The sequence below is a fragment of the Blennius ocellaris genome (genome assembly GCF_963422515.1).
Source record: "Blennius ocellaris genome assembly, chromosome: 15".
NCBI lineage: Eukaryota > Metazoa > Chordata > Actinopteri > Blenniiformes > Blenniidae > Blennius > Blennius ocellaris.
In genome coordinates, this window is record NC_137664.1 from 1768824 (window position 1) to 1792295 (window position 23472).

The window sequence follows — 23472 nt, forward strand, 5'->3', positions numbered from 1 at the left end:
ACCATTTGGTATTATCAAAACGTTTACACCTTCCATCATATTGTTGTTACATATACATATTTTTTCACGGCAAATTTTCAAAGTCAGAATTGTTTAAAAAAAAAATGGAGAAATAAAGAACAATATACGGGTTTTTGCTCATTTCAGCACCACGGACAGCTCCTCCCCAAACCACTCAACTCAACCATAGACTGATTTCACACATGTTTATTCTCCTGCAGTTATATATATATATATATATATATATATGCTGCTAAAGAAACAAATGTGCCTTTTATTTTTATTTTTACGGATTTTGTTTATCGATTTTCTTCTCTTATTAGCTTTCTCAACCCTCGCCAATGAAAGTTGGGCAACCAACAAAGTTGACTGGTCAACAAAGATGGCCGGGGAGGTTATGTTTTTCTCTTGCATGTATTTATTTATTTATTTATTTGTATGTATTTCACCAACATTTCGCAAAAACTAATCACTCAAATTGCATGAAATCTTCAGGGATGATTTGTCGTCATCCGAGAACCGACCGATCAGATTTTGGGACGTTAACGGCGAAACGTTTCCGAATAAATCCTGAAAACCTTTAAAAAAAAAAAAAACCCCGTCCCATTCAAAGCAGATGTGAAAGGCAGCTCATGGAGGAGATCAAAGGAGATCAACGTCGGTATGCGCTAACGGCTATAGCACGCCAACGGCTATATCACGCAAACGGCGCTAACTCGGTTCCACAAACAAACGTAGGCGATGGCGACGGTCCTGCGCTCCACTTTAAACACCCTCCTCTTTTAGGTCTTTCCTCGTCGCCTCGTTTTAACGGTTTTCACAAGCTTAACCGTTTTCCTTTGATCTTTCGCTACCCGCTTGGTGACCTTGTGACCCTGAAGCCGTTTGTTTTGTTTGTTTTTTCATTTTGCACACAGTCGTTTTCCTCTCTTCCCCTCCCCCTCCTCCCTCTCCCCTCCTCCCTCCCCCTCCTTCTCACAAAGATTAAGCTCATGCTTTACGGCCGGTTCCATGTATTACATAAGAGCAGAGAGCTGGAGGAGCCGCAGAGAGAGGCAGCCAGACAATCCTCCGCTCAGTCGACCTCGAAACGGGGCAGCAGACTAAAAAATAAAAAAATAAGAGTTATTAAGGATTACGAGATAGCTTTGTAGTTTAATGTCTGCACACTTGATGAGCTGAATTACATCATGACGTTCATCACAATATTCTGGAAATGCCCTCATTTGTCGACTGCAGTCAATGAGAAGAAATTATTTTTCAAGTAGTTTTAAGCGGTTTTTTTTTTGTCGTCTCTGTGGAAACTGACATTGTTTTCCAGAATTTTCCGTGAGAGCAGGAAACCTTCCGGAAACCAAAACGATTTTACTTGAAATGTTGAGCGTGAACAAAATGACCGTAGATCAAAATGTGAGTTTCTCTCACTCTCTCTCTCTCACTCTCTCACTGTCTCACTCTCTCACTGTCTCTCTCTCTCTCTCTCTCTCTCTCACTGTCTCACTCTCCCACTGTCTCTCTCTCACTCTCTCACTCTCTCTCTCTCTCTCTCACTCTCTCTCTCACTCCGCGTCGCAGTGATTTAGTGACGATTTAAAACAAGTAGAAGAAGAAGAGGACATGATTGGTTGTGACGCTGCTGGAGAGGATCACACCACTAATCTGCAACCTGCTCTCCTATTGGCTGCTGGTTTAATCTTCACACACACCAGGCAGCAATCAGCCGTCTCATTGGCTCTGTGTTTGTGTGTGTGTGTGTGTGTGTGTGTGTGTGTGTGTGTGTGTGTGTGTGTGTGTGTGTGTGTGTGTGTGTGTGTGTGTGTGTGTGTGTGTGTGTGTGTGAGACCGTGAGGACAGAGCCGGCCTGGTGCTGCTAATGCGGCTGCATTAGAGCCAGATTAGAGGCTGCAGTTGGACTGGGGGGGGTGGGGGTTGGGGGGTGGGGTGGGGTGGTGGTAGTGGGGGGGCAGACATGAGGCGACGCGCTGACTCAGCAACATGAAAGAACTTAATGTATAGCATATTGTAATGTAACGCAACTTACATTAACATATCATCTCGTATGGCAATGTAACTTGACGAACCTTAATGCAACTTAACATATCAAATTATATCGTAACGCAATTTATCTGAACTTAATTCATCGTACGGTATCATAAAGCAACTTAACACAATTTAAAATAACTTAACACAACGTGTTATATTGTAACGTGACGTAACGTAACGTATGATATCATAAAGAAACTTAACACAATTTAACATAGCTTAACACAACATGTTATATTGCAACGTAACGTAACGTAGCATAACGCAACGTAACATAGCGTAAAGTAACATAACGTAATGTAACGTATGATATCATAAACAAACTTAACACAAAAAGCAACTTAACACAATTTAACGTAGCTTTACACAACATGTTATATTGTAACGTAAGGTAATGTAACGTAACGTAATGTAACGTAACGTATGATATCATAAAGAAACTTAACACAATTTAACGTAGCTTAACACAACATGTTATATTGTAACGTAAGGTAATGTAACGTAACGTAACGTAACGTAACGTAACGTAACGTAACGTAACGTATGATATCATAAAGAAACTTAACACAATTTAACGTAGCTGAACACAACATGTTATATTGTAACGTAAGGTAATGTAACGTAACGTAACGTAACGTAACGTAACGTAATGTATGATATCATAAAGAAACTTAACACAATTTAACGTAGCTTAACACAACATGTTATATTGTAACGTAAGGTAATGTAACGTAACGTAACGTAACGTAACGTAACGTATGATATCATAAAGAAACTTAACACAATTTAACGTAGCTGAACACAACATGTTATATTGTAACGTAAGGTAATGTAACGTAACGTAACGTAACGTAATGTATGATATCATAAAGAAACTTAACACAATTTAACGTAGCTAAACACAACATGTTATATTGTAACGTAACGTATGATATCGTAAAGAAACTTAACACAATTTAACATACCGGTAGCTTAAAACAACATGTTATATTGTAACGTAACGTAACGCAACGTAGCGCAACATAACGCAACGCAACGTAACGCAACGTAACGTAACGTAACCTATGATATCGTAAAGAAACTTAACACAATTTAACGTCGCTTAACACAACATGTTAAATTGTAACATAACGTAACGAACCTGATGTTCTATTACATTCTCCTTGTTAATGTCGTACCTCTCTTACATTCTTTACTTAACGCGTTAAGTTACGTCGCGATGAAATGATACGGAGCCATAAATGCCAGAAAACAGCGACGATGGAGGGAAAGCCAAACTCCCGTGACTGACTGACGATGCTCAGCGGCGTTTCGTCACGGGAGTGAAGCAGGACGATAAAAGTCTCTTCACATCAGTGCAGGTGGACGAAGCGTCTCGCTCTTCCCTCGTGTTGCATAAGCAGCTGTGAAGAAAAAGAGCGTGTGAATAAGAAAGGATGAAAACGTGCAGTCATCCGTACGCCTGCTCATGCTCTGCTTCACGCAGCTGTTCACACCGGAGCAATAGGATTGACACAGTATTTATTTAAAAAAAAACATGAATATGTACAGTATAATAAGAACTAACATGCAGCTGTTACGCGTTTCTTTAGTCGTTAAGTTTACTATTAACTGTGTAAATAGTAAATTACTCAAAGTCGCATTGTAAATGGCACACATTAATGTAAAATATCTATATTTACATTTCTCAAAGACGTGCATCATGTTTTATGTATACAAATGTAAACACGAGGCAGGAATTTACTCAATAAGTTCACATTTTGTTAACTAATACCTAAAACAAAATGGGAAGAATCAGCCGGAAAGTTACAGCTGAACCAAAAATTACATTCTCTTTCTTGTTTTTCCTGACTGTTTTCATTGACCCCTTGTGTCACAGGGATTTCCTTCCCCGCGGTTCTGGCATCGTGACCCGGCGCCCTTTGGTCCTGCAGCTGATGACCTGCCCCACAGGTAACACACCTCCACCTCAACACAACGTGGGCGAGTCAGTGTCTGGTGAAGGACAGAGTGCTGAGCAGTGCAAGAACTGTCCCTCCTATCTCCTAACAGTCCCTCCTATCTCCTAACAGTTCCTCCTATCTCCTAACAGTCCCTCCTACCTCCTAACAGTCCCTCCTATCTCCTAATAGTCCCTCCTACCTCCTAACAGTCCATCTTATCTCCTAGTAGTCCCTCCTGTCTCCTAACAGTCCCTCCTATCTCCTAATAGCTCCTCCTATCTCCTAACAGTCCATCATATCTCCTAACAGTCCCTCCTATCTCCTAACAGTCCCTCCTACCTCCTAACAGTCCCTCCTATCTCCTAATAGTCCCTCCTACCTCCTAACAGTCCATCCTATCTCCTAATAGTCCCTCCTGTCTCCTAACAGTCCCTCCTATCTCCTAACAGTCCCTCCTGTCGCCTAATAGTCCCTCCTATCTCCTAACAGTCCCTCCTATCTCCCAACAGTCCCTCCTGTCGCCTAATAGTCCCTCCTATCTCCTAACAGTCCCTCCTATCTCCTAACAGTCCCTCCTGTCTCCTAATAGTCCCTCCTGTCTCCTAACAGTCCATCCTATCTCCCAATAGTCCCTCCTGTCTCCTAATAGTCCCTCCTGTCTCCTAACAGTCCCTCCTATCTCCTAACAGTCCCTCCTACCTCCTAACAGTCCCTCCTGTCTCCTAACAGTCCCTCCTGTCTCCTAACAGTCCCTCCTGTCTCCTAATAGTCCCTCCTACCTCCTAACAGTCCCTCCTGTCTCCTATTAGTCCCTCCTGTCTCCTAACAGTCCCTCCTATCTCCTAACACTCCCTCCTATCTCCTAACAGTCCATCCTATCACCTAATAGTCCCTCCTATCTCCTAATAGTCCCTCCTATCTCCTAGCAGTTCCTCCTATCTCCTAATAGTCCCTCCTACCTCCTAACAGTCCATCCTATCTCCTAATAGTCCCTTCTGTCTCCTAACAGTCCCTCCTATCTCCTAACAGTCCCTCCTGTCGCCTAATAGTCCCTCCTATCTCCTAACAGTCCCTCCTATCTCCCAACAGTCCCTCCTGTCGCCTAATAGTCCCTCCTATCTCCTAACAGTCCCTCCTATCTCCTAACAGTCCCTCCTATCTCCTAATAGTCCCTCCTGTCTCCTAACAGTCCATCCTATCTCCCAATAGTCCCTCCTGTCTCCTAATAGTCCCTCCTGTCTCCTAACAGTCCCTCCTATCTCCTAACAGTCCCTCCTACCTCCTAACAGTCCCTCCTGTCTCCTAACAGTCCCTCCTGTCTCCTAACAGTCCCTCCTGTCTCCTAATAGTCCCTCCTACCTCCTAACAGTCCCTCCTGTCTCCTAATAGTCCCTCCTGTCTCCTAACAGTCCCTCCTATCTCCTAACACTCCCTCCTATCTCCTAACAGTCCATCCTATCACCTAATAGTCCCTCCTATCTCCTAATAGTCCCTCCTATCTCCTAGCAGTTCCTCCTATCTCCTAACAGTTCCTCCTATCTCCTAACAGTTCCTCCTATCTCCTAATAGTCCCTCCTATCTCCTATCAGTTCCTCCTATCTCCTAACAGTCCATCCTATCTCCTAACAGTCCCTCCTATCTCCTAACAGTCCCTCCTATCTCCTAACAGTCCCTCCTATCTCCTAACAGTCCATCCTATCTCCTAATAGTCCCTCCTGTCTCCTAATAGTCCCTCCTGTCTCCTAACAGTCCATCCTGTCTCCTAACAGTCCCTCCTATCTCCTAACACTCCCTCCTATCTCCTAACAGTCCATCCTATCACCTAATAGTCCCTCCTATCTCCTAACAGTTCCTCCTATCTCCTAAAAGTCCCTCCTATCTCCTAATAGTCGCTCCTATCTCCTAACAGTCCATCCTGTCTCCTAACAGTCCATCCTATCTCCTAATAGTCCCTCCTACCTCCTAACAGTCCCTCCTGTCTCCTAACAGTCCCTCCTATCTCCTAACAGTCCCTCCTATCTCCTAACAGTCCCTCCTATCTCCTAACAGTTCCTCCTAACTCCTAACAGTCCGTACTATCTCCTAATAGTCCCTCCTATCTCCTAATAGTCCCTCCTATCTCCTATCCTATCCACTTCTCCTTAACCCCCAGAAGTGTTTCCGTGGCGGCCATGATAAGGAGCATTGGAATTCTCACTAAGTAAAGGAGGCTCAATGCTTCCTTTAGAGCCTCCTTTAGCCTAGAAGACACTGATGCTTCCTTTTCTAGTGGCCATTAAGGGAACTGCAGCGCCCCCCCCGTCACCCCCCCCCACTGCTTTCTTTTTCTTTTGCTTCACTGCTTTCATTTGCTGCCTTTTAATGATCCTGCAAGGAAACAGCAGGCGAGAAACAGAGGCAGCTTGTGTTTAACACTTCAGCCTGAACACCCCCCCCCCCTCCTCCTCCTCACCCCCCCCTCCTCCTCCTCCTCACCCCCCTCCTCCTCCCCCCCCCAGGAGAAAAACCATCCCTCGACGTCTTATCCACTCTGCTTGTCCCTGTAGATTCAGCCATGACAACATCCTCTTGTTGCCATGGTGACCGAGTCAGCTGGAGACTTTTTACACGGCATCGTGTAAAATAAAAGTCAAAGCATGTTTAACGTGGTCTTTTCCCCCCGTGTGCGTGTTTTTTTTCCTTCCCGCTCTCCCAGAATACGCAGAGTTTCTGCACTGCAAGGGGAAAAAGTTCATCGACTTCGACGAGGTGCGGCAGGAGATCGAGGCCGAGACCGACCGCATCACCGGGGCCAATAAAGGCATCTCGCCGGTGCCCATCAACCTCAGGGTGTACTCCCCGCACGGTGAGACAGTGGGGGAATATCTGCCTGATAAACCTCTATTCATTTACTCTTATTTATTTTTTATTTTTTATTTATTAAAGTTTTATTTGTCAGGTTATTTATTTATATTTTCATTTATTAAATTTTTATTTGTCAGGTTATTTATTTAATTATTTGTTTATTACATTTTTGTTTGTCAGGTTATTTATTTATATTTTCATTAATTACATTTTTATTTGTCAGGCTATTTATTTATATTTTCATTTATTAAATTTTTATTTGTCAGATTATTTATTTAATTATTTGTTTATTACATTTTTATTTGTCAGGTTATTTATTTATATTTTCATTTATTAAATTTTTATTTGTTAGGTTTTTAATTTAATTATTTGTTTATTACATTTTTATTTGTCAGGTTATTTATCTATATTTTCATTTATAAAATGTTTATTTGTCAGGTTATTAATTTAATTATTGGTTTATTTGATTTTTTATTTGATAGTTTATTTATTCATTAGATGATCTATTTGTCAAGTTATTTATTTATTTTGAGTTTTATTTGTCAGGTTATTTATTTATTTATTTATTTGATTTTTATTTGTTATTTATTTATTCAGTAGATGTTTTATTTGTCAGTTTATTTATTTATTTATAACAAACATCAAAACACACAAAATACGTATATTTAAAAAGAAAATACTTAAAAAAAAAATACTAGTTCAAATGTACTCAAACCCCTTGTAAATACTCGACAGTACAATACTTCAGCGCAACGACTTACTAGTTGCATTTAATTTACTTTAAAGTACATTTTTGCATTGTTCTCGACTTTTATTAACATGATGATTAAACTGGGATTCACTCAATCAACACGTCCTTAAAATTCCCTTTTTCTTGTTTATTTTCTTTATTGGAATAACGTGTGATGGCAGGCAGCTGGTTTGAACATCTTTTTTTTTTTTACTTTTCTCTTTTTTCAGATATTTTACATTCTCTTGGTGAAAAACGTCAAAGAAAGAAAATACCAAACAAAAGTGTAATTATTTCCTTAAGTAGCCTTTTTTAAGTCAAAAATAAATCAAAATTTAACAAATTACTCTGAAAGTGAAATTTAAAGAAGATTTTAAATGGTTAAATTATTAATTTATTTAGACCAAGGTATAATAAACAAAGCGCTTAAATGTCTGAAATGCTTTTAACCAGTGAGTTAAACCCTTTTCTAAGCAGATTTTGAAATTAAACCTCATAAATACAATATGCAGGAGTTTCTAGTTCACCCACGTTAAACCTAATGCTCCTGATCAACATAGGAATCTCCCAGCCGCTCCTGAACGCACCACACACGTGACACTGCAGCTCGTCAGTTGTTTTGAAACTCACGTGACACGCTGAGTAAATTACACACCTGAAGTCCATGTAACTGACAGTACTACTTCATGTGAGGTTAGTATTCGTAAATAATTACACTTTTCTCTTAAACTTGGTGTAAATCAATCAAGTTTAAGTTTCATAATTGATTATAAACGGAAGTATTTTGAAGTTATTCGCGGAACTAATATGAATTTTACGTAAATGAGTGAAATTACATATCGAAAGACTATAAAATACAACTTAAGTTACATTTTGTTGCATTTTGAGATATTTTTCATTGATTTTGTGTTTTTAAATGTAAATTTATTTATTTTTTTAATCATATTTTGTTCTTTCTTCTGAGTTCTGCCGGCGGCGTGGATGAATGATGAATTATGAATGATGAATGATGAATTTTACGTAAATGAGTGGAATTACATACGTAAAGAGAATCATACCTGAAAATAAAATACCACTTAAGTTACATTTTATTGCATTTTGAGATGTTTTTCATTGATTTAGTGTTTTTAAATGTAAATTTATTTATTTTTTAATCAGATTTTGTTCTTTCTTCTGAGTTCTGCCGGCGGCGTAGATGAATGATGAATTATGAATTTTACGTAAATGAGTGAAATTACATACGTAAAGAGAATCATACCTGAAAATAAAATACCACTTAAGTTACATTTTATTGCATTTTGAGATGTTTTTCATTGATTTTGTGTTTTTAAATTGAAATTATTTTATTTTTAAATCATATTTTGTTCCGAGTTCCGCCGGCGGCGTGGATGAATTATGTAGTTTTGTTTTGGAAGGATTACATCTGAGGACACTTCTCCCTTCCTGCCCCCCCCCATCCCCTCCCCCCAACCCCGCCCTCACAGTGCTGAACCTGACCCTGGTGGACCTGCCGGGGATGACCAAGGTGCCGGTGGGCGACCAGCCGGCCGACATCGAGTCTCAGATCCGGGAGATGCTGATGCAGTTCGTGACCAAGGACAACTGCCTGATGCTGGCCGTCTCCCCGGCAAACTCCGATCTGGCCAACTCCGACGCTCTGAAGATCGCCAAGGAGGTCGACCCTCAGGGTGTGTGTGTGTGTGTGTGTGTGTGTGTGTGTGTGTGTGTGTGTGTGTGTGTGTGTGTGTGTGTGTGTGTGTGTGTGTGTGCCGATACACACTCACCATGGTTACGGACCAACGGTCCCCCCAAAAAAAACCATGTTCACGCTCAACATTGATTCTCAATGAGCTGCTTTCCTTCATTACCTGGAATCACTAGTGGGTGGTGTGTGAGTGTGTGTGTGTGTGTGTGTGTGTGTGTGTGTGTGTGTGTGTGTGTGTGTGTGTGTGTGTGTGTGTGTGTGTGTGTGTGTGTGTGTGTGTGTCCATTGACATGACATGCTCGGAGCCACTGAAAGCGCAATTTTTTTGTCCAAAAAAAATGCTCTGACTCTGTTTCCGTGGAAACGGGAAAAACTCAACTCTGGCAACTGGCAAATGGCAACTTGTTAAAAGTCTCTGTGGGAAATGGAGGAAAACGCAACTTTTTGGAAATGGCTCAACTCCGTCTCCATGGAAACAGGGAAAAACACAACTTTTTGAAAATGATTGTAAAATAATAGAAGCAATGGAAGTTGTGATGTCCTGCTTTTCAAATAATAAGACAATTGGTGAAAAAAAATGCAACTTTTTGGAAATGGCTCAACTCCGTCTCCATGGAAACAGGAATAGACACAACTTTTTGAAAATGCTCGTAAAATAATAGAAGCAATGGAAGCTGTGATGTCCTGCTTTTCAAATAATAAGACAATTGGGGGGAAAAACAGATTCCATCTCTGTGGACACGGGCAAAAACACAACTTTTTGAAAACGCCCCGCCTCAATGAAAACAGAGGGAAAATTTTACTTTTTGGAAAAACCGTTTCTGAAATGTTGTCGTGGCAACGGATGCCCAAAATGTTGAAAACGTGTAAACAAGGTGCCAGTTTTGTCTCCTTTATTAAATTTGTAAAAAACAAAAACAAAGAGTGAAAACACTTTAACTGTGTGTGTGTGTGTGTGTGTGTGTGTGTGTGTGTGTGTGTGTGTGTGTGTGTGTGTGTGCAGGCATGAGGACCATCGGTGTGATCACCAAGCTGGACCTGATGGACGAAGGCACCGACGCCAAAGACATCCTGGAGAACAAGCTGCTGCCGCTCAGGAGAGGCGAGTGGAACCCCTCTGCCGCCCTCTAGTGGCCACACGCCGGCGCTGCCCCCCCCCCCCTCCCCCCCCCGAGCCCCTCCAGCTACTTTGTGAAAGAAAAGAGAGAGAGAGGGAGGGGGGTGTAATGAGGAAATAAAGGAGGGACGTTGCGGGCTGCCCTTTATTGCTATGTGCTGATGCGGCGCTTTTCTTTTCCATCAGTTAAAACCAGGAATGTGCTTTGGAATATTTTCCACATCCTTTGTTTTTTTTTCTTCTTCTTCTTCTTTTTCTTCTTCTTCTTCTTTTTCATCTTCACACTTACAAAGCCGCCGCCTCAACGCAGCGACGCAATGGGCTCTGCTCCGTTTCCTTTTCCAAAACGCTTAAAATCCATCTCTCATACAAAACTTCTCCCTTTTTTAAAAGTTTAAACATTTCTTTTACTTAACTTTCTTCTTCATTCTTTTTTCAGTGCGATAAAAAAAAAAAGTCAGTTTCATATATTAATAAGTACGACACCAAACAAGTATTTTTATTTATTTAAAACATTTTTTATTAATACATTTCAGGCATGTTGCATTTAATGCACATACATTTTGACATTTTCATAGATACACACATCCCAAAAAATATATACATTATTTGATGTTAATAAATAAATAATAACTTTATATAAAAAAAGATAATCTATATTTAATTAGACGACACATATTTAATGAAGTTACACACACAAATCTCATGTCTGATTAAAACGCCTGAAAAAAGGAAGGAAGAAGAATTTCTCCAATATTTAATATTTATATAATACGATTATGGATCAAAGTATTAAATATCCAGTCTGATATTTAGGCTCCGGTTGCGCAGAGTCGTCCAAAAAAGGATGTCCGTTTGCAGTTACCTGGCCACTAGAGGGCGCTGGCGGTAGTTTTGGATTTTCTGTTTTCTGAAGTTATTCGACACTTTTCACCACGAGGGAATTATTATTATGTTTGTCGGTAGATGATCAGGATCTAATGGAAGGATGGTAGGAGAAGAGGATGAGGGCCAAAAAAACCCCTGAGTTCTGACTCTTTTTCTCAGAATTCTGACTTTTAAACTCAGAATTCTGACTTTTAAACTCAGAATTCTGACTTTTTTCTCAGAATTCTGACTTTTAAACTCAGAATTCGGACTTCAAACTCATAATTCTGACTTTTAAACTTAGAATTCTGACTTTTCTCTCAGAATTCTGACTTCAAACTCCGAATTCTGACTTTAAACTTCGAATTCTGACTTTTAAACTCAGAATTCTGAGTTTAAAATCAGAATTCTGACTTTTAAACTCGGAATTCTGACTTTTTTCCTAAAAATTCTGACTTTTAAACTCAGAATTCTGACTTTAAACTCAGAATTATATAATATCTAATTATATATCGAGATATGTAACACGTGAAATCCCCGTGACGTGTCCAGGCTACATCGGCGTGGTGAACCGGAGCCAGAAGGACATTGACGGGAAGAAGGACATCAACGCCGCCTTGGCGGCGGAGAGGAAGTTCTTCCTGTCCCACCCGGCGTACCGACACCTGGCCGACCGCATGGGGACGGCCTACCTCCAGAAAGTCCTCAATCAGGTCCTCACAAACCAGCACCAACACCCGTCTCCCTGGAAACGGATGGGAACAAACATGCAACTTTTTGAAAATGCTTTGTTTCTATGTAAACTGAAGAAAAATGCTCCATCTCCATGGAAACGGTTTGAAAATGCAACTTTTTGAAAATGTCCTGACTCTGTGGAAACAGGGGGGAAACACATTTTTTTGAAAATGCTTTGTTTCTATGTAAACCGAAGAAAAATGCTCCGTCTTCATGGAAATGGTGGAAAATACAACTTTTTGAAAAACGCTCCGTCACCATGGAAATGCGTAAAATGCAATATTTGACAATGTGCCGAACCCGTTTAAAAAAAAAAAAACGCTGCTACTGTGCATTGTTCTCTGAGGGCGTGTACGTGTGTGTGTGTGTGTGTGTGTGTGTGTGTGTGTTTTGAAAATGCCCTGTCTCCGTCTCCATGCAAATGGTTGAAAAAAAACCCAACTCAGCCGCTTTTTGAATAACGTCCCGTCTCCATGACAATGGATGGGAAAACAGTGCAACTTTTTGAAAATGTCCTGACTCCGGCTCCATGGAAACGGATAGAAAGCAATGCAACTTTTTGAAAATGTCCTGACTCCATCTCCATGGAAACGGACAGAAAGCAATGCAACTTTTTGAAAACGTCCTGACTCCGTCTCCATGGAAACGGACAGAAAGCAATGCAACTTTTTGAAAACGTCCTGACTCCGTCTCCATGGAAACGGACAGAAAGCAATGCAACTTTTTGAAAATGCTTTGTTTCTACGTAAACCAAAGAAAAATGCAAACTTCATAGTTTTCAATCTTCCCCTCGTTTTCAAAGCGACGCCATGCAAACGCAGAGCAACTGAAACGAAAACACAGACAAAAAAAACGACGTGTTGTTGCACATTTTAATCACATTTACGTGACGTGTCGGTGGTTCTGGTCAGTTTGTGTGTCCGGCGGCGGCGTCACTCTGGCCTCTCACTGTTTCTTTGCAGCAACTGACCAACCACATCCGCGACACCCTGCCGGGCCTCCGGGCCAAACTGCAGAGTCAGCTGCTCTCCATCGAGAAGGAGGTGGAGGAGTACAAGAACTTCAGACCCGACGACCCGTCACGCAAAACCAAGGCTCTCCTCCAGTGAGCAAAAGGCCTCCGTCAACACTAATTGCCATGGAAACGGGAAAAGCTTCTCTTCTTGGAAACGCAACTTTTCCGAAACACTGCTACTGCACATGCTCACAACGGCTGTAGTGACTAATGCTTCTGCACATGCTCAGTAGAGACGATCATCCAACTTGGTAGTTTTATTTTGACAGTCACCGTAATGAGAATCCAAATTGGTAGTTTTATTTTGACAGTCACAATAACAACAATCCAACTCGGTACTTTTATTTTAACCGTCACTGTCGTAACAATCCAATTTGGTAGTTTTATTTTGACGGTGAACATAATAACAATCCAACTTGGTAGTTTTATTTTGACAGTCACTGCAATAGCAATACAACTTGGTGGTTTTATTTTGACAGTCACCGTAACGAGAATCCAACTTGGTAGTTTTATTTTGACAGTCACCATAATAACAATACAACTTGGTAGTTTTATTTTGACAGTCACTGTCACAACAATCCAACTTGGTAGTTTTATTTTGACAGTTACTGTAATAACAATGCATTATTTTTATTATTTTTATTTCCATATCACGTTGGATAGAGAGACAACCAGGCCGACTTGGTGACGTCTCTCTCTCTCTCTCTCTCTCTCTCTCTCTCTCTCTCTCTCTCTCTCTCTCTCAGGATGGTGCAGCAGTTCTCTGTGGACTTTGACAAGTGTATCGAAGGTTCCGGGGATCAGATCGACACGGCCGAGTTGTCGGGTGGCGCTCGGATCAACCGCATCTTTCACGAGCGTTTCCCCTTCGAGCTGGTGAAGGTGTGTGTCTGCCGGATGTCCCTCTCTTTATTTCTCCTCTCTTTAACCGCCTCCGTCGTCCCTCTTGACTGCGTTAAAAAAAAAAGCATAAAACCTTCTGGAAGTGACTCAATACACCATCTTGTGGTTGAAACTTGAAGTGCAAGACAATTTTTCCTCGTCCTGCTCACTACTTTTGCCTCTAAGTCCGTTTTATGTGAATTAAAATGAAATCAAACTTTGAAGGTGACACTACGTATCATCTGGCCAAGATTTTAAAATCTTATTAGACCATTTGGATTGTTTTAAAAATTATTTACTTATTTATAATCCTTGCTTTTTTAGTATAACCTTAAATCTTGATTTAAAAAAAATCGTATATAATTAGGTCTTCTCGAAATTGAATTGCTGCATAGACCGATAATTTCACTAGTTTTTAAATAATTTTCTTCTCAAATTTCGTCTTAAATTTGACAGTGTACGTCAAATTGAAGCCACGCCATTGGTCACCACTAGGTGGCGGCGTCGAGACGTCTGTCCTTCGTATGCGATGATGAAAGATGTAGACCTGACTTGAGTTTACGATCCCCTGCTGCTCCTTTCAGTGGCTCGATACACCACCTTGTGGTGGAAACTGGTACAGCAAGAGAGAGAGAGAGAGAGACAGAGAGAGAGAGAGAGAGAGAGAGAGAGAGAGAGAGAGAGAGAGAAACCTTTAGAAATTCTTCTGTGAACTTTTCCACCTCTCCGTCGCGTCTATTCCTCATTCTATCACCCCATTAATCCACATTTCACATCCTCCTCCTCCTCCTCCTCCTCTTCCTCCTCTTCCTCCTCCCGCTGAGCTCATAAAACTTTGTCCGTGACCGAGGCCGCAGAGGGAAAAAACCCCAAAACAAAACATGTCCCGCTGTTTTCTTTTAGTGATTTATTTATTTATTAAAACATTTTTAACCCCCGAGAGGACGGAGCAGGTTGCCTCTTCACCACGAGTGTCTGCCAGACGCATCACAAGCCAGTCCGTCATTGTGGTTCCTCTTTTTTTAATCTTTTTTATAGCACACGTTTTGGAGGAATTGTTAAACCCGAGCAAAGCAGAGGAATGCGACGATGCAGTAAATTAAAAACATTTAAAAACAAAAAGGGAGATACTAGGATGAATTTATTAGAACCAGATGGTGGAGGGAGAGCTGTTTAATCTGAATTTAGTGCGTTTATACTATCTTGTTTTGTTACTGTTACACATTATATTTACTACTAGCTAGTATTTTATATTATTGTTATTGTTTGTATTATTATTATCATTATCATTATTATTATTATTATTATTATTATACCAATATCATTATTAATATTACTATTATTATATTGATGTTGTTATTATTATTATTATTATTATTATTATTATTAATAATAGTTCTGCTTTTTATTATTATTATTATTATTATTATTATTATTATTATTATTATTATTATTATTATTATTATTATTATTATATATGTTTCTGTATTTTATAGTTTCTGCATGAATGAAGCTTGATTGATCCCATTTCTTTCCAGATGGAGTTTGATGAGAAAGAACTGCGCAAGGAAATCAGCTACGCCATCAAGAACATCCACGGCATCAGGCACGTACCCCCACCCCCCTTCACCCCCCCCCCTCCTCCCCTTGTCCAAACTCCACCCCCCCCCACCCCCCCACTCCGTCTTGCTTTCTCCCACGCCGTCTGTGTGAACCCACCACGCCAGATGATGATTGCTTTCGTTCCTCGTCGACATCAGAATTATTGTCCAGGCTTAAACCTTCTGATCGTCACTTCCTGGTTTGTGTGTCTTTTCGTCGTCGTCTGGTCGGGGAAATCCTGTAACGTTCATCATTACCTGTGTGACCCCCCCACCTACCGCCCCCCCCCCCCCACACCCCCGTCTTGTCTTTCTGTTTACACATGGATTGTGTCCAGATTTATTATGTTTATAATGAAAATGATAAAAAACAAACTTTTCTCAAGCGTGTCCGATAACTCTGATAATATAGGATTTCATTTACACGATAAAACCAACTAGCGAGTGGATTGTGATTGAAGTTGTGGGGGGATTTTCTGGCGCTCAATTAAAAAAAATAAAAAATTACACCGTCAGGCGCAAACAGGAACATTTGAAGGCGTCCTCTCACATTCAGTCTCCCTTAAATCCTCTTTAAAATCAATATTTTAACATTTATGAGGGAAAAAACCTGAATGAATATAAAGCTGGACCAGACCCCTCACAACTTCCTATTGTGTTGAGTATATGCAAAACTTTAAACGCTACGGTTGCTAGGCGAGCTTTGATTGGCCGCAGGAACTGTCAATCACGGCAATAGCATAGCAATAGCATAGCGATGACATAGTGATAGCTCAGCAATATCATAGCGATAGCATAACAATAGCATAGCGATAGCATAATGATAGCATAGCAATAGCATAACAATAGCATAGCGATAGCATAGTGATAACATAGCAATAGGATAGTGATAGCTTAGCAATACCATAGCGATAGCATAACGATAGCATAATGATAGCATAGCGATAGCATAACAACAGCATAGCGATTGCATAGCGGTCCTTATAAAAAATCAAAAAGAAAAACATTTGCAGAGTCGTTGACCAACATCCACGCTACAACGCAGCAGTACATTGAAAACATCCTGTTTACAGGGGTGGCGCCCCCTTGTGGGTGATTCACAAGGAAACGTCATCGTGACGACTCCTTTAAGTGAAGGTTTTGTTCTGCGTTGGTTCATAGAAGAACGATCTGCTGGATAATGGAGTGAACGGAGCATCGCTTTTTAATACGCAGGATTGACGGTGAAATTATTCTAAATTAGTGGTTTAGATCACTTCAAAGCTCCGAGGGAAAAGGAAAGTCGTTTCCAACCAACCAGCCTACAATAACAACATTTGAGTGAATTGGTTTAAATGTCGTCTGTGATCACATGCAGTATAAACTCCTTTTCCCTTCTCCTCGTCCAGTTTGTCTTTGTGTTTGCTTAAAATAATTGAATGCAACACAATTAACACTCTTCTCTCCACCCACCCTTTCTTTGATTTTTATTCTCTCCACCCCCCCCCCCCCCCCCCCCCGACCCCCCCGTCCTTGTTCGGTGTCTTTAACCGGTGTGGCTGCTTGTCTCTGTGTCGGGCAGAACCGGCCTCTTCACCCCGGACATGGCCTTTGAGACCATTGTGAAAAGGCAGATTGGGAAGATCAAAGAGCCGTGCACCAAATGTGTGGACATGGTCATTTCTGAGCTAGTCAATACGGTTAGGCAGTGTACCAAGAAGGTAAAGAAACAAAACTACCTGAACAGTGGATAGCACTCGTTTTGTACCCCCCCCCCTCCCCCACCAACCCCTCCTCCTCCTCTTGCTTTCAACTCTTTGTTCGCTAAGCCCCGCCCCCCCTCATCATCCCCCCCCGCCTGCTTCGGTCGGGGGTTTTTGGCTGGACGGACGTTGCTGTGGTGGATCGTCGTGCTGAAGGAATCCTGTGTGGAAGCTGAGCGTCTCTTTCTAAATGTGGCTGCCGCTGCACACTAACAGGGTTTTATTCTTCTATTTCAGCAAATTCCAACTCGAATCCTCTTAGTTTCACTTAAAACCTTTTAAAAATATTATTTTGCCATTTTAAATTGTAAAATATAACACTGAGTTATAATTTAGCCTTGTTAATCCAGCATGTAGCGTCTGGTCACTACAGTGACTCACTACTGCCCCCTAAAGCACCAGAGGGGCATCGCCCAGACAAATTCAAGCCGAATCATGTGTTTATTAATGTAAATACCTGGCAGCCACGTTGGATGAGCTCAGCGTTCAGACTTCCTGTGTGAGATTACAGCTGTGCACCTGCAGACGAGGGGCAACAACCGGCATGTCGTCAGTCGCAGTGACACATATTTCCAGTTTTAACAAATAATGATAATAATAATAATGATGCAACAACTTCCCGACAGCCGACATGAGGAGAAAAGACAGAAATGTGCCATCAAAGTGCACATTTATCTTGATTTTCACAGTGAAAACTGGTGCATTCATGTTATTGAATACTTGTTTTTTCTTTTCAAAATAAGAGTTTTGTGAAAGTCAACAGTTTATTTTCCACCAGAAAATTGAGAATGAAGAACACCAAGCCACCATGTTGGCGCCGTCTGAGGCCCGAAAACATTTCGAGTGGCTTTTGTATGTTTGTTGAAAAAAGTTTCCCCATTGGGAGGAGCCGTTTTCAAAAAGTTGTGTTTCCAGTAGCTGCTGTGTAAACGGACAACAGCGTTGTTGGTGTTTTCACTTGAAAACCCCGCCTAGTGGCCAGTCGGTGTACGACAGTCGCCTACTGGTGCGCAGTAAGAAAAACGTACCCACCGTTTCCATGGAGACGGAGAGCGATGAGAACGGTTGTGTTTTCAGTGACTCTCGCCCCTCCGGCTTATTTCGTTTTTTTTTTTTAAAGTGTGTTGCTCCAACCGGCCAATCAGAGATCAAACCCCTATATGATGTCATCGGGGTTCTTTTAGGCTCCTCCCCACGAGAGGAAGTAGCTCCTCCTCCTCCCATATATGGGCGGAGCCAGAGCAGTGAGGCCAGGTTTGTCCCAGAGCGGGTGCACAGCTGGAGTCTGTTGGAGCGGTGCATGCTGGGAACTCTCTCTCTCTCTCTCTCTCTTTCTCTCTCGAGGGCGAGCGAGAGAGAGGGAGACCCCCTGCGCCGGTCAAACCAAAACGTCTTCACTCACACTTTCTTCCTGCTGGTGTCGTTTTTGTTTTGTTTTGTGGTCCCGCCCCGACTCTTCTTATCTTCTAGCTCTTCTCCTGCTACTCGCCAACCCTTTTTCCTCTCTCTCTCTCTCTCTCTCTCTCTCTCTCGCCCTCTCTCTCCCTCGCGCCTCCTGCTTGTCCCTACAGGACGGGGCTATTCACCCCTGACCTGGCCTTTGAGGCCATAGTGAAAAAGCTGATCCAAAAGCTGAAGGGGCCGTCACTGAAGTGTATAGACATGGTGGTGAGCGAGCTCACCTCCACCATACACAAGTGTAGCCAAAAGGTAATAAAATACGTACGAAGGAAAACTGTGTGGTTAACGGCCGAGCGGAGGCGGCCGGAGAGGCTCTCCTGTTCCCACGGTTACTATTTAAAACGCCAGTTAATGTCGTAGAAAATAAAACGACGTCCAATGCAGCGTGAACCGTCTCGCGGCAAAGACACTGAAAATAAACACACTTCTTTTGAATGAAATACATTTTATTTAATATATAAAGGCCATAAACAGCTTGTTAAAGCGTTTTAATTGAATTTGATGATCTGAATATGTACGACATGATTATCCAGTAGAAGTAAAGTATTTATATACATTTTTGAATATTTGCAACTCTGGTGATTTTGCAATAAAAACTATTTTTGTAGTTTGTACTGATATTTTGCAATGAAATGAGATGTGAGAAAGTGCTTTTTAAATTGCATTTATTTTAAATTATTTACAAAAAACTTACATTTGTATTCATTTAGAGGAGTCAGGATTTTTTAGAATAACAAGGCATTTTATATATATAAAATATATATTTCTTTAATTTTATATTGTTATATATGAAATATTTAAGAAAAATAAAGACATTTTTATATATATATAGCAAATTAATATACATATATATATAATTAAAGCAAAATATATGTCTATATTATACTAAATATATGTCTCTATTTATATATAAGTATATGTATATAATATTTTTTTCTTTATTTGTATTCAAATTTGCATGAATATAAATATAAAAATTTAAGAAAAATATATGTCTATATACAATTCCTTGTTATTCTAAAAAGAAATCCTGACTCCTCTAAAGTAATAAAATAAAAAATATTAAACATGTGTTTTATATATATATATATGTGTTGTGATCATATATTGGAACTGTCAATCACAGTGTTGTGATCATATATTGATTTTCAGTTGTCATAACTGTTTGCTTATTTGATAATTAAAATTGGCTTCTATAACACAGCAAAGAAAAAGAAAAATCATTTAAAAAAAAGTTATTTTCTGGTGAAACATATTTTCGAAAGTGTCCTAATTTAGTTTTTATTGAGAAATTAAATTGAACTGTGGCGACGCCTCAGAGGATCCTGCATGTCGGGAACCAGTGAACTGATTTATGGAAGAAAACTATATATGTATATATATATATATATATATATATAAAACCACCCTCTGATGGGTTTAAAGACAGTCGTATCTCTACTTCCCGTCTTTGTCATCAGTTGTGTTTTTAATATCCTGGAGTTCCGCTCGACGACTCACTGAAACACCGAGCGTCTCTTTGTTTTTCCTCTTTTTATTTCTCTTTCCGTCCTCTGAAGCTTTCAGTCCCCAGTGCTGCGACCTCCTTTTGGATTTCTATCTTTGACTTTACTACCTGAGATGTTTACATTTCTTTTAACAGAACAAATTGTTGATTTACATGCAGGTGCGTCTCATAAAATGTTATTTTTATCTTGTGTCCTCCTCCGCACATTTAGGCCCGACGGGGGAATTTTATCGTCACGAAACGAGGCTCAAATTTACATTTTTGAACTCTGGGATGTAGAAAAAACACACAAAAACACACATTTTAAACAAGATTCAAGCTTTTTTTTTCTTCCAAATTTAATTTTAATAATTGACGATATCATGAAATAAATGGGACCTCGTGAAATATTCTAATAAGTTTGTGTTTGTCACTCATAAGTTCAAATTATGACGATTTTTAATGTAATAAATGGGAACTTTTGCGGTGTTTTTCAACGTTTTATTGGGACGTACCTGTTTAAAGTTCTTGTTTAAAATCCACAAAGAGGTCAGGTTGTCGTCTCCCTCCCTCCCTCCCTCCCTCCCTCCCTCCATCCCTCCATCCCTCCTGCATATCAGCATGTCAGCGTGAGCGTGAGCGCCCCCGCCTGGTCGCCAGGGGGCCATTTTCCCTCCACGTCCTCCAGACAAGTTACAGTGCAGCCTCCGGCTCCTCAGGGCAAAACTCACACTTTGCTTTGGATTCTCATCATTTCCACTCAGTTTCCCTTTATAACACAATCCGCTTTATTTACGCAGAGTACCACCGTCGTGTGAGCAAGAAAACCGTCGCGAAACAAAACTTTGATGTGAGAAAAATATAATAAATCAAAGCCAGAGTGACTGCATTTGGTCCTCAAAGGCCCAAATTTGACTTTCTGCAGATTCTGCCAAGCCGATCGAGTTTATTTGGTAAAATAATGCATAAAAATAGTGAATATTGAAAGACACGTTTCCAGAAACAGACAGTAAATAAATGAACAATTTTATTTTCGTGTCTATCAGTCTGCTATTCCTCGGACCGCGTTTAATTTTATTATTCATCTTAACGCCGTCGCCGTACGTCCAGCTGGATATTTGATTTAACTTTTAGAAACGTTGCCGCGTTTGTCCTCTATTAAGACGTAGAAACATCTTTTTCTCGGCCTTAAAACAATTTTAACCTGTGAGTCTTTAAGTTTTTCATTAGAGTGGGCGAACCAAGATAAAATAAAAAAAAAAAACATCTCTCTCGTTGCTATGGCAACAGTTCCTCCTCAAGTTTTATCATACCGTACGTCAAAATGCGAGTTAACATGGCAACGTGAGTTAGCCTCACTAGTTAGCATCGCGGGCTAATGGTGCCAGCCAGTCAGCGTCGCATGTGAGCATGGCTTGTTAGCATTGCGAGCTCATCCACCAGCCAGTTGGCGCCGCGAGTGAGCAATGCTAGGTAGCATCGGTGAGCTAATGCACTCGCTATTTAGCACGATAACTCCAGTTAGCATTGCGAGTCAGCATCGCTACTTAGCAGTGTTGAGCTAGTGCACTAGACCTTTGGCATTGCTAGTTAGCATGGCGGAAAAAGCTGAAAACGACCTGGCGGGACTTTATATAATACACAATAATTTGAATTTAAAACTTTGCTGACGTAAACCGATTACCGTAACTCTAAATCCACCCCCGACACACACACACACACACACACACACATACACACACACACACACACGGAAGACGCATTGTAACTTGTACCAGCAAAAAAAAAAAAAAAAAGCTGTGATTTTTGCTCGAAATTTGTCTTCTTTCCTCACACTTCACCAAATGTGTCTGTGTCACATTGGAGGCCCACCGACGTGTGTGTGTGTGTGTGTGTGTGTGTGTGTGTGTGTGTGTGTGTGTGTGTGTGTGTGTGTGTGTGTGTGTGTGTGTGTGTGTGTGTGTGTGTGTGTGTGTGTGTGTGTGTGTGTGTGTGTGTGTGTGTGTGTGTGTGTGTGTGTGTGTGCGTTGGTGGGTCTGCAATGAGCTCATGGAAAAAGCCCCACAGTGTGCTGGGAAAAGCAAATCCTTTCTGCCAAGAACATTGTTTATTCTGCGTTTGTGTGGTCAAATCACAGACTTTGCGTTCTTCTTCTGCGTCTCTTCCACACCGGCGGCGCTCCTTCCTTCCTTCCTTCCTTCATTCCTTCTTTCTTTCTTTCTTTCTTTCTTTCTTCCACGCTGAATCACACTTAGCGCTCGCGGCGCAGCGCAAAGTCTGGGGATGAACCCGCCAAACGCGTCATGCTTTTATTGTGTTTCTGTAACGTAGTTTGTTGTGTCGGTGGAACTGTGGTTCTGTGTGTGTGTGTGTGTGTGTGTGTGTGTGTGTGTGTGTGTGTGTGTGTGTGTGTGTGTGTGTGTGTGTGTGTGTGTGTGTGTGTGTGTGTGTGTGTGTGTGTGTGTGTGTGTGTGTGTGTGTGTGTGTTTACTACCGACCGACTGTTTCCTGTGCTCACAGCTGGCCCAGTACCCCCTGCTGAGGGAGGAGATGGAGAGAATCGTCACTCAGCACATCAGAGACAGAGAGAATCGCACCAAGGACCAGGTGACGCAGAAAAAACAAAAAAACAATCCGATGGATTCAGTCGATCTCATGTTTCAAGAATCCTCATTTTTGTGTTCTCATTTCAGAAAATGTTTGCATTTATTCATTTCCTTCATCTTTCCTTTTTTCTCTTCTTTTCCTCATTTTTTTCTTTTTTCTTTTATTCCCTTTTTCTTTTTTCTCTCTTTTTTCTCCTTTTCTATATTTTTCCATTTTTATTTTCTTTCTTTTTTCCCCCCATTTTCTTTTTTCCACTTTTTATTTTCTCTTTTCTTCCCCCCTCCTTATTACTCTTTTCGTTTTTTATTCCCTTTTTCATTTTTCTCTCTTTTCCCAACTTTTTTCCATTTTTCCATATTTCATTTTTTGTTCTCTTTTTCCTTTTTTCGAATTTTTTATTTTTTATTTTCTTTTATTCTTCCTTATTTCTCTCTTCTTTTATTCCCTTTTCCTTTTTTTGTCTCTTTTTCCCCTTTTTCCCCTTTTTTCCATTTATTTTTTTTGTTCTGTTTTTCCTTTTTTTATTTATTTAATATTGTCTTTTATTCTTCCTTATTTCTCCTTTCTTTTTATAAAATTTTTCTTTTTTCTCCCTTTTTCCCCTTTTTCAATTTAAAAATTTTTTGTTCTCTTTTTCCTTTTTTTATTTTTTATTTTCTTTTATTCCTCCTTATTTCTGTTTTCTTTTTATTCC

At 40.6% G+C, this 23472-nt stretch overlaps 1 protein-coding gene across 1 annotated transcript in view; it reads left to right on the top strand.

Annotated features, from left to right (window-relative positions):
• Positions 1 to 23472, top strand: part of dnm1a (dynamin 1a) — a gene marked incomplete at both ends in the record, with an annotated part of 38307 nt that overhangs the window by 4415 nt on the left and 10420 nt on the right. Inside the window, 10 exon segments of the mRNA XM_080509860.1 lie at positions 3923 to 3996; positions 6682 to 6831; positions 9045 to 9248; positions 10269 to 10367; positions 11802 to 11962; positions 12947 to 13089; positions 13746 to 13881; positions 15420 to 15487; positions 17044 to 17182; positions 22692 to 22778. Of these exon segments, the coding sequence (XP_080365986.1) occupies positions 3923 to 3996; positions 6682 to 6831; positions 9045 to 9248; positions 10269 to 10367; positions 11802 to 11962; positions 12947 to 13089; positions 13746 to 13881; positions 15420 to 15487; positions 17044 to 17182; positions 22692 to 22778 (1261 nt within the window).